Source organism: Rhincodon typus, chromosome 4, assembly GCF_021869965.1.
Source record: "Rhincodon typus isolate 14 chromosome 4, sRhiTyp1.1, whole genome shotgun sequence".
Taxonomy (NCBI): Eukaryota; Metazoa; Chordata; class Chondrichthyes; order Orectolobiformes; family Rhincodontidae; genus Rhincodon; species Rhincodon typus.
In genome coordinates this window covers 65626591-65639043 of record NC_063335.1, presented here as the reverse complement: position 1 = coordinate 65639043, position 12453 = coordinate 65626591, and the positions used below count along the sequence as shown (strand labels likewise).

The 12453-nt window shown below is 42.0% G+C and overlaps 1 protein-coding gene across 1 annotated transcript in view; it reads right to left on the bottom strand.

The window, feature by feature from the left end:
* The window catches only part of LOC109919505 (peroxidasin homolog), a 509465-nt gene that overhangs the window by 96276 nt on the left and 400736 nt on the right, over positions 1 to 12453 (bottom strand). The window contains exon 15 of the mRNA XM_048596123.1: positions 386 to 543. Coding sequence (XP_048452080.1) covers positions 386 to 543 — 158 coding nt within the window. The remainder of the gene's footprint in view (positions 1 to 385; positions 544 to 12453) is intronic.

Genomic DNA, 12453 nt, shown 5'->3' with positions numbered 1-12453 from the left:
ATTCTACGTATTACATTAAAAGTAAAACATTTTAAAGCTTATTTTTGTTTTAGTTTGAATCTCAAACCAATCAAAATCATTTATTTTCCTATATCACTTTTTAAAAAGTAAGAGATTCAGTGTCTTTTACTTCCTGGTTTGCTGATTGTGAGAATATTTGAATCTAGTTAATTGCTTAGCATATCTGACATGAATATTGCTGAATTCCTGAGGATAGTTTGAATTCATGTCAGATTTGAACCACCACTACAAAAAAAAAGCCCTGTATCATAGAGATAGCTAGATCTTTTCAGGGCACTTTCTATGAGATTGGCAGTGAGTACTATTGATTTGTTACTGACCACAAAATCTAGGTCTATGCTTCCCTTTTGACTTGGACCCATACCTATGTCATTGAAGTCCACAGTTAAGCCTTGCTTGACATGGTTCTGTATCAGTTGCAAAGTCCGCTCAAAGATTTCTCCTGCTCTTGCAGCCTCCACAGTAAAGGGATCCCGTGGGTAACGGAACAAAGCCAGCAGATCATTTGGGCTAAGTGGCTGTCTAGAAAAAAAATAATGCAGACAGAACTGTTTATTTTTTCATGATATTCAGGTCTTGTAATTCCTTTTAAAATGTGCATTTTCATTTCAATTGATGTATAATATATTTTTGATCTATTTACCCCAAATCAATTCCAACCCAGCAGCAACACGATGACAGGATTCACTTCGTAATTCAGCCATCAAAGCTACAAATACAGCTGCCATGAATTACCGGCTCTCAAATTTTGGCTATTCTCAGTTGTGGTACGCACACATTCTAACATTTGTTTCTGATTCCAAATATGAAAACTTTGAAAAACATATGAAAATTTTATAAAAATTGCAATTTAATAACCAATAATGTGCAATTCTGAACTAAAATTAGAGATGTGACAAACTCTAATTGCTCAAGCATGTAGACCATTAAAGTTTCAAAAATGATTTGCCATCCCGTTGGAAACAGACGTGTGTGTAATAAATACGTGCAACTCATGGCCCCATGAAGGAAATTCTGTTTGATAAAGGCATCAAGTAGTATGAATTAGTTGTGTAAAAATGAAGGTAAGCTTTGATCTTATTTAGTTTGGAATGGGTTTGAGCAGCTAAATGCTTGACTTTTGGTCTATTTCTGCTACTTTAACTGAGTGGAATTATCAGGCAACTCATTCAGTAAAATTTTATGTAATTAGTCTCATAATGAAAAGAGAATTTCAAGGGGATTTTAACTGAAGGCAGCTGTAGTGATTGTAATGAGGTCAGCCAGCTCAACAACATAGAATGAGTTCCCTGATTGGGCTAGATTAACAGCCCCAATTAGGGAGCCCTGGCTGACAAATAGAGAGAGTGTCAGAGATACTGACAGTCTGATACCTAACTCTGAATGATTGCAGTGCTAAAGGCAAGAACTGTTCACATGTAAATAAAGGGTGACTTGGTAATGGACACTGGCTTCTATGGAGATAGTAGGAACTGCCAGTGCTGGAGAATCTGATATAACAAGGTATAGAGCTGGATGAACACAGCAGGCCAAGCAGCACCAGAGGAGCAGGAAAGCTGACGTTTCAGGTCTAGACCCTTCTTCAGAAATGGGGGAGGGGAAGGGGGTTCTGAAATAAATAGGGAGAGAGGGGGAGGTGGATAGAAGATGGATAAAGGAGAAGATAGGTGGAGAGGAGACAGTCAGGTCAAAGAGGTGGGGTTGGAGACAGTAAAGGTGTGTGTAGGTGGGGGGGTAGGGAGGGGATAGGTCAGTCCAGGGAGGACGGACAGGTCAAGGAGGCAGGATGAGGTTGGTAGGTAGGAGATGGGAGTGGGGCTTGAGGTGGGAGAAGTGGAGGGGTGGGAGGAAGGACAAGTTGGGGAGGCGGGGACGAGCTGGGCTGGTTTTGGGATGCGGTAGGGGGAGGGGAGATTTTGAAACTTGTGAAGTCCACATTGATACCATAGGGCTGCAGGGTTCCCAAGCGAAATATGAGGTGCTGTTCCTGCAACCTTCGGGTGGCATCATTGTGGCACTGCAGGAGGCCCAGGATGGACATGTCGTCCAAGGAGTGGGAGGGGGAGTTGAAATGGTTTGCGACCGGGAGGTGCAGATGTTTGTCGTGAACTGAGCGTAGGTGTTCTACAAAGCGACTTGGGGACCGTCCTCCCTGGACTGACCTGTCCCCTCCCTACCTCCCCACCTAAACTCACCTTTACTGGCTCCAACCCCGCCTCTTTGACAAGTCTGTCTCATCTTTACCTATCTTCTCCTTTATCCATCTTCTATCTGCCTTCCTATTTATTTCAGAATCCCCTTCCCCTCCCTCATTTCTGAAGAAGGGTCTAGACCTGAAACTTTCAGCTTTCCTGCTCCTCTGATGCTTGGCCTGCTGTGTTCATCCAACTCTACACCTTGTTATATCTGGCTTCTATGGAGTTATTTCACAGGTTTACAGAGATGGTTGTGTTTTAGAGTTAATTGAATATTCAAATAGTGGTAAGCTACCACATATTACTTTTCCTAGGCTTGGTTTTACATACTCTGACTAAACCCTACCAGACATAACTCCCAGTACTACTTATGCACCTTGATGGAAATAACAATTGGATGAAGAGAAGCATCTTCACCAACCAACTAGGAAGCAGCTGGGTTTGTTAGAGCTCTATAGGTGTAGGTTTAGCTGGAGACCACAAATCTAAACATATTGATCTTAACCTTCTCAATCACCAGTCTGAAATGTGACAAGTACTTCTGTGCCTTAATATTTGATATCTCCTTCCTCACATCCTTCATGTCACTAAAAACAGCCAAGAAACTATTCTCCCAAACTCATGTCCATGACAGTCAGAATGAAGTCTGGCTATTATAAAAAACAGTTGAGAGAAAGAGCTGCTTCTAATTATGAAGAGGGCAATGAATTTATTTGCAAACTGACGGCTGAAGTAAAATCTTTTGATATTCAAGTCCTTAATTATTTGTACTTGCATAAGAATGTTGAATTAGGAGCCGCTATTTGTTATGTATACAACCACAAGTACACTTCACTACTGGATAAAACTATGACTGATATTCAAACTCCACTCCAGTTTCCTATCCACTCACGAAATATCTCCAGATATATCTATCCAAGTCTTGAATGTACCCAATGACTGAGCATCCACAGCCCTCTGCAGTAGAGAATTCTAAAGATTTAAAATCATCATTGCTTTTTTTTATGGCATTAATGGGAGATTTATTTATGTGCTCCCAGGCATATGAGGAAAGTTCAAAGGTTAACTTTATTGTAACTTGCTGAATGGTCATTCAGCTTAAAGGAAATATTATTAACAACCCTCTGAGTGAAAAAACATGGTTCCTGATCTAAGTCCAATATGGCTGGTCATTTATCCTGATTGTCTGTCACCAAGTTCCAGTCTATCTAGCCAGTGAAAAAAATCCTCTCAGCATATATTGTCAAGCCTGCTCAGAATCTTTCATATTCTCCTATCTCCAGGGAATATGGGCCCACTCTACTGTGTTCCTCAGAGGAAAACTTGATTCATCCCATCCAAGACGAGACAAGTTGATCCTTCTGTCGGTGCTGAGGATACTGTACACATTTTTAGCCCCATACAATTGCACTAAGATTTTATTGATCATTTACTCCACCCCTTGCAATAAAGGAGAACGTGCCACTTGTCTTTCTAATTGTTTGCTCTATCTTGTTGTCAACATATTGTGTTTTCTGTAGAAGAATACCCAAATCTCTCTGAACGCTAACACTTCACATAAAACATAAAATGCTGGAAATACTTACAGCAACTCTTGATAGAGATTGAGTCCTGATAAAGTTAGTTGACCTGTCACATTGGGTGAAATTTAATATGGGTGGTGAGGAGCCCAATGTCTACCATCAAAATTGGCAGCACCCCTGCCAACTCAACCACTGAGCCCCAAGTGTATTAAATTTCCAATTGGCAGCAGGGATCCTGCTACTGGGGCTTTTGATTCTTGGGAACATTTAAGTGCAGTACGTTCCCTGGGTATTCTGTCTTTGATAGCTGACAGCCAATCAGATGCTGGAAGGTCTCTATTACGAACAATGTAACCAACAGCAGTGACTGAAGCCAATAATATGCTTGGGACTTTGTCAGAGTTTGTCATGGGACCACGGTTTGAATCTGCAACAGCCAGTCTAAGGACAGCAACTGTGTACTTCAGGCAGTGCCAGTGAGACGTTTAGCAGTTGCAGACAATACACTCACCAGAGGTGCAGGATTGCTGAGGGACCTCCTCTCAAAACCGAATGACAGTAAGTTGGGAATTGTGGGCTGGAGGTCACTGAGAAGGAGCATTGGCAGCAAAGACATCTCTCAACAATCCCAACCCTTCCTGATGCCTGATCAGGTACTCAGTGCTATTGTACCAGAAACCCAGCCCATCAAAGCCTGCAAGAAAATACAGCAGGGTTTATTTTTCAGGTTACCTGTATGCTGAGATCCCTGCCTCTTACTGGTTGAGTACTAGTGACAGCAGCGTGAAGCCCTTATCTGAGCTATAATTACCCAACCAGTAGCCTCAATTGGTAGCTGAGTAGGAGGACATTTATTAGGCTTTCCACCTTGGACCTATTAGTGGGGAGGCAGGAAGGTGACGGAGTCCCCTCCTGCCATCCTCCCACATGGCTAAATTAATTATCCACTTCTAAACCCCCATCAGGGAAAGGCATTTAATTCCACCCTCTAGTGGCAGCAGAAACCATGTTAATGGGGTTACTGACTCCATGGGAGATATTTAATTAGAGAAACTGCCCCAAAATATTCAGAAATTCTGCTTTGGTAGCTCTCAGCCAAATCATAGATTACTTTCCCAAGTAGCTGTAAATTGTTACCAAGCCTAGATACGTTATTCTTGGTCACTTCATTCAAGTCATTAAGATAAATTATATATAGCTCTATCCCAGTAGCAATCCTTGCAGCATCGACTAGTAAGAGCTTACCAACTTTAAAATGACAAGTTCTTTTCTATCCTCCTTCTTTATCTGCTCTATGTAAATCTATTACCCCGACCACTTTTATGTAGTGTCCTATTCAATGCCTTTTGGAAATCCAAATCTACCTCCTTTATTGATTCCCTATCATCTATCATAATGGTAACATCTTTCAAAATGTCCCAATAGGTTTGTGAAATATGATTCCTGTTTCATAAAACCATGATGACTCTATATAGGCATACCCTGGCTTTCTAATTGTTCTGTGCTGCCTTAAAAATAGATCCTAGCATTTTTCAATGACTGATGTCAGGCCAATTAGACTGTACTTCTTTTTTTCTCTCCTTTCTTGAACATGAGTGTTATATTTGCATGAAAAATCAAAGCACAAGACTCAAGAATGTCTAAAAAGAGACAAGAAGTCAAAGATTTTCATCTTGCACTCAACAGAACTCGATGCATAATCAGACTTGATAAAAGGAATACCGAGGGGAAAACACTAAGCCTGTTTCTTGCATCTTAGTCCTGACGAGAGAAAGATGACAAGCTTTGATTGTTTGTTTGTCTTAATTTAAGAATGCTTAAAGAAAGAAGTCTGACCAGTCCATTATAGCTGCAGGCCTGGCTCTTTTTTTGAAGATTTCTCTTTCTGAAGCAGAAATCGGTAACCATGTTGCCTTCTAAAGTTGACATCTGAAGTTTGCTTGCACAGGCAGGTTCAGTACATTGAGCAGGATTTGAATGGGAGAGAATGTTTCTTGTTCAATACTAGTTCTGTGATTGTAGCACTTACAGATTTCTTTTTAGCAAAACTGTGGCTTATTTCTGAATAATCTGTCTTTATCTGAGAACTCTCTCTTCTCTGAAGATGTTGCCTGCCAGAGACTTTCCTGGGGAATTTTGGTTTCAAAATGGATCAAACTTCAAATGTCTGCTATATCAACTCTAAACAAAGAAAGATTAATCATGCTGGAATTCCCTGTGGGGTTTTCTTCCAGTTTCTTCTTGACTCAGAAATTTTGAATATTCACACCTTCAGGGATCCATTGTGTTAATGTTGAGATAACATATCAGTCTAGCTGCTTTTGGCTGGTAATTAATCAACAAGAGTAAGTGATGTGGCTTCTGGCAACTATTTTTAAATGTTTTTTTAATGATTGTTTAGAAGTTAAATTAGCCTTTTCTTTATAAAATATACAATATTATAATTAGAAAGTTATGACATAACTGCGACTGGCAATTGGTCCAGACATTCAATCATGGTATTCAATTCCCTTGGCAGGGCACTGAATACCTGCAATAACTGAGAGAAACTGGCTGAACACTGCTAAATATCAGTTTCTGCTAGGGTAGAATGGCCCAGCTGATTTTCTGGAACTATACCAGATAGTCATTGAGAGGACCGTAACAGACTAAACATGCTGACATCTTGAGAGGGCAGCATATACCATTTCTGCTTTACCAGTACTAACTCCCACAAGGTTGCAGAAAATGGATGGCTCTTTAAAAGCCAATATCCATTTGCAAGGTGAACATCTGTTTAACCAAGATGGAACACGGGTCAGAACTTGAAATCTACAGGGTAGCCATTCGAGTTTCCACCAAAGTAGCTGAATGTGAATTTACATTTTTAAGGTTGCATTTTAGTGTCTTTATACTTGTAGGTTGATGTCATATGAGATGACATCCATCAGACTGGATGCAGATCTTTCCACCTATTCAGCCATTTGGTGAAACTTATTCATAGGGTTTCCAAAGCCTAAAGTAATCATTTGAACGGGACAAGCAATTTCCATTTTATTGTCAGATAGCTGATGATTACACCTGTGTCTAGGTGAGAAATTTGCATCAGAATCTATCTACTGTTCTGTTCCTGCCATTATTATCTGTTCATTCACATAACCCCTTTAAATCCCTCTCTAATCCAGTCAAGATACCAATCTCTGTGCTGATGCTTGGAAGTGATGAAGAGCGTGACAATGCCTTTCAGAAATATTCTTCTCTATAGTGTTTTCTCAGGGGCACAGGCTATTGATGAAGACATAGAGGAGAAAGAAAAGTTAAGATGATTCTAGGACACTGCACAGCTGCAGAAAACATCTATCACTCTTTGCTTTCACAATCTATTTGGGGAGGCAATGGCCTAGTGGTATTATTGCTAGACTATTAATCCAGACACACAGGTAATGTCCTGGGGACCCAGGTTCAAATCCTGGATAGCGGGATTTGAATTCAATAAATATCTGGTATTGGAAGTCTAATGATGACCATGAATCCGCTGTTGATTGTTGGAAAAACTCATTTGACTCACCAGTGTCCTTGCAGGGAAGGAAACTTTCATCCTTACCTGGTCTGGTCTAGATGTGACTCCAGACCCAGAGCAATGTGGTTGACTCCTAACTACCCTCTGGACAATAAATGCTGGCTTAGCCAGAAATGCCCTCATCTTGTGAACGAATTTTAAAAAAACCTGTTTATGTCATCAGTTTGGCTAAATGAACATTTTTAGTGTTTAATGAATGGGTATAATGAAGTTTTTTTAAAGACCCTGTTTTTAATGATGCCCACAGTTTGAAAATGCCTGGCGCACAAAGTTCAACAGCAAGTGCACAAATACCCATTGAATCAGACAGCTCTGAGGTGAGGAGCATTGACCTGAGAGAGTTCAGAGCCACAGCCTCAGTATGGTTAAATCCAACAGACAAAGGAAGTATCAGAGATCATTAGATAAATGATCTAAATTAACATCAGCACATGGGAAATTGCTAGTTGGTGAATAACTGTTAACTTTAAAATAAAAGCACAGCAGGGTGAAATAACACCACAAAGGATGGTATCCCATCACAAAGTCACCCTTTATTCACACATGAAAAGTCCTTGAGACTGATCCAGCTTCCTCAGAGCTGGCTCTGAGTGAAGAGGATCTCTGACACACTTGTTTTTATCTGTCAGCCAGGGCTCCCTGATTGGACCAGGCTAACTGCCCCAATCAAAGAACTCATATTTTATGAGGTACACCTGGCTGACCTTGTTACAATCATTATATCCTTCCCAATCTGAGTCTGGGGACATAGGCCTGTTTTTTCTCTTGAAGTTTCTCCTGGGGAGTTTTCGCACAGGGGTCCAGTTCTTTGGACTCAGCCTTGGTTATGGGTGGCGTGTACCGAATGGTAGCCCTTCTCTCGTGTCCATAGCGTCTTGGAAGAAATTCACTCTCCCCTTCAGGTGACAATGGAGTCGAGGTCTCTTGGATGTGTAATGGAAAGGGAGAATCCACTGGTTCTGCCGAATGTTCCGAAGAGTCGGACACATTTTTCTCCTGCCCCGTTTGCCAATTGCAGCTTTCCTGTGTTTGATCGGGACAGTTGCAACTACCTGAACTTTACACGTCACTGGACCTGACCTCATATTGACCATGCCTCTTACCCATGCAGGACCAATTCCATGGTTCCTACACGCAACTTCATCCCCTGAAGAAAACTGTCTCTCTTGCTTATCAGAATTTTGTGTCCAGCAATAGCATTCCTGATGCTGTTTCACCCTCCCTGCCAGGTCCTGGAAGATCAGATTTTACCTGGTACAGAGTGTTCTCCCCATTAGTAATTCTGCTTGAGCTATCCCTGTAGTTGCATGAGGGTTGGTCCTATAATCAAACAGGAAATGGGACGCTTTGGTACTGGGTAAAGCTGTAGGCTGTTTGTTTCTTTAAGTCTGCCTTCAAAGTTTGGACTGCTCTTTCTGCCAAACCATGGGATGATGGATGGTGTGGAACTGTCCTTATATGGCAAATGCCATTCAACCTCAGGAAATACTCCAGTCCCTGCTGGTAAATGATGGCATTTTAGTCATGGCCAACACTTCCGGGTGCACTACACTTCTGTGTACTACAAAAGATGTGCACGGTTTTTCTACCATCATCCCCATGTTTGACTAATGAACTCCATGCACGTGGGTGTCCACAATGACTAAGAACATACAGCCCACAAAACGACCAGCACAGTCAATGTGCAACCAAGTCCAGGGTTTGCCTGACCGCTTCCATGAATGTAGGGGAGCATCCAGTGGTAATTTTTGTCCTTGTTGGCACTCTGGGTACTGCCCCTCCAACACAGCTACGTCTGCATCCAGTGCTGGCCACCAGACATAACTTCTCACCAACATCTTCATTTTGGAATCCTCTGGATGACCCTGATGGAGTTCAACCAGTGTCTGAAGGCGACATTCACTCGGGAGTGTCACTTTTGTTCCCCATAATAATATGCTGTCCTCTGCTGTGATCTAATCTCTCCAGGTCCAAAAATGTTTCAATTCTGGTTGTGACGGCCCTTTGATTTTCTCCCCCATCACCACCAGCTGTTTCAGTTTTGCCATGACCGGATCTTTCAATGTTCAAAGTCTGATATTGTCAGCTGTGACTGGAAGTGTCCAGAAAATTTAAAACCATTACAGACTCTTCCAGTGGTGGTACCCCTGGTGGTGGATCTATCAGCAGGAAGCAGCTCAAAGCATCAGCGTATGCTACTTGGCTTCCTGGACGGTGTTCCAACTTGAAATTATACGCGCTTAGTATCACAGCCCACCACTGAATATGGCCTGAAGCTATGGGCGGCATTGCCTCGTCCTCTTTAAGTAGACCTAGCTGGGGTTCGTAGTCCATTATTATTACAAGTTTATGTCCGTAAACGTACTGGTGGAACTTCCTGACTCCAAATGTGTTGGGCATTCCTCTCCATTGGACCATATGTCAATATCAGATCTCGCTTGGGATCACAGTGTGCTAACACCTTGGAGGAGGATTGCTGTTTTTTCACTTCCCTAAAAACAGTGGCTTGGCAATGCGACCATATCCAAGGCTGACCCTTGTTTAGTAGTTGATGCAAAAGGTGCCAGGATGGAGGCCAGGTTATGTATGAGCTTTCTGTAATGATTCGCCAGCCCAAGGAAAGACCGAAGCTCTGGTACAGATGTGAGAGCTGGGGCACTGTTGATCACCCTCACTTTATCTTACCCAGTCTTGTCAACCCTGTAGCCTAAGTAGGTCACTTGGGATGTCTGGAACACACATTTTTCCCTTCTTGGGCACACGCTCACCTGGAAGAATTGTCTAAGGACCATGTCCAAGTCCTCTAAGAGTTCTTTATTAGTCTTCCCTGTTATTTGCATGTCAACTAGATAAATGGCAACCTGGGATAGACCTTGTAAGATGTCCTCCACCACCGACTGAAAAATTGCATAGGCTGACAATACCCGGAATGGCTGTTTTGTATACTGGTACAAACCCTTACGGGTATTAGTTGTAGCATTCTTCTGGGAATCCCCATCTAACCCCAACTGCAAATACACAGGGCTCATGTCCAGCTGTGTGAAGGACAGCCCCCTGGCAGATTTGCATATAAATCCTCTATCTGAGGGATTGGGTGTTTAGGCAACTGCCATAAACCGTTTACTGTTTGTTTAAAATCCCCTCAAAGGCAAACAAACCCATTGACTTTGCAATTTGTATGACTGCTGCCCATTCTGCAAACTGGACTGGTTTGATAATTCCTTTACTTTCCAGCCTTCTGATTTCTGCCTCCACATTTGCCTGTAAGGCAAGTGGCACTGTGTGGGCCTTGCAGAATTGTGGAGTTGTTTTCTAGTCAACATGCAAGATGGCCTTGCTTCCTTTGCTAGTCATGATGTGGAGGTGCCAGTGTTGGACTGGGGTGGACAAAGTCAGAAGTCACACAGTATCAGGTTATAGTTCAACAGGTTTATTTGAAATCCCAAGATTTTGGAGCACTGCTCTTTTGTCAGGTGAAGACTTCACTACAGTTAGTGGTAAGTAAACCAGCTTCTCCTCAAAAGAGACTGGAACTGAAGTTGCACCCTTAATTTGTAAAGGTTCCCCAGTATAAGTTCTCAGTCCAGCCAAGGTTTTGCACAAACTTCAGGTTTTGAGTCCGCAGTGAATTTTGTTAAAGATTGGTTCTGCGATCCCTGTAACAGCCACAGCAGTATTGACCTCCATTAGAACTGGGTGACTATTTAACCAGATTCATTTTGATTGGCTCTGATTTGGATGTTGCTAAGCAATTTAACTGTTCCAAACTAGATGTAGATGGACTTTCCAGGGTGTGCACTCTCTTGGATACCGGCCTATGAGTTCTTTTACTCACTTTAGGTCTAGTGGGACTCTTTGCTGTCTCGAGTCCGCATACCAGCAGCAACTACAATGGCTTGCCAGCCCGGATCCTGAAGAAAATTTTAACTGTTTGACTGAGGCTTGGCTTTGTTTTGTGGTTTTGCTGTGGGCTGACCTACAGTCCCTCTTTTTAGGTTATATCCTGTGAGGCTATGCAATTGCCTTCTCTCAAGTGGTGCTCCCCAAACTCAGTCAGACTAGCGAGGGTGTCCACTTCCATCGGAATATCCCGCAATTCATATGCTCCACGAGGCACGTTTTACAACAACAAAGCCAGTTGTAGTGCCTGTTTGAAGTCCAATTGGGGTTCAGCTGTTAAGTACTTTTGCATGCTTACATCATTAAACCCACATACTAAAAAGTCTGTCAGCATGTCATTATGGGTTAAACCAAAGTCATATGCCTCTGCCAGTTGTCGTAACCTAGTCTAAATTCTCTATACGGATTCCCTGGCTCTCGAATTGGCGAAGAAAAATGATAGCGATTCAGAATTGGAGGAGGCTTGTGGTCATAATATTCCTTAACTAAATCCATGAGTTCTTGAAAGGTTTTTAGTATTGGGTGCCTCAAGGAAAGTTAAGCTGCAAGTCCACAAACTGTCAGGGGAATTACTTGTTGCTTTTCATCTGCTACCGTATCATTTGTCCGATTTGAAAGTAACGCATTCTTTCCACATACTGGGCCTAGTCTTCAATGGCAGGATCGAATGTGTCAAGATTCCAAAATAATGGTGTGACACCAGAAATAGAGTCATAGAGTAATACAGTATGGAAACAGACCCTTCAATCCAACCAGTCCATGCCGAACATGATCCCAAACTAAACTATTCCTTGTCCGTATCCCTCCAAACCTTTCCTATTCATGTACTTATTCAAATATCTTTTTAAATATTGTAATTGTACCCGCATTCACCGCTTTTCATTCCATACATGAAGCATCTTCTGGTAAAAAATGTTGCCCTTCGTCTTTTTTTAAATCTCTCTCCTCTCACCTTAAAGATGTGCCCCCCAGTTTTGCAATCCTCCATCTGAGCGAAAAGACAATTACCATTAACTCTATCTACAGCCCTCATCATTTTATAAACATTTTTTAAGGACGCCTGTCAACCTCCTACGCTCCACAGAGAAAGGTCCCAGCCTATCCAGCCTTTCAATATAACTCAAAGCTTCCATACCCAGAAACATGCTAGTAAATCTCTTCTGAACCCTCTCAAGTTTAATAATATACTTCCTATAACTGGGTGACCAGAGCTGGACACAGTTTTCCTACCTCATATTTATCTAAATTGATCTCC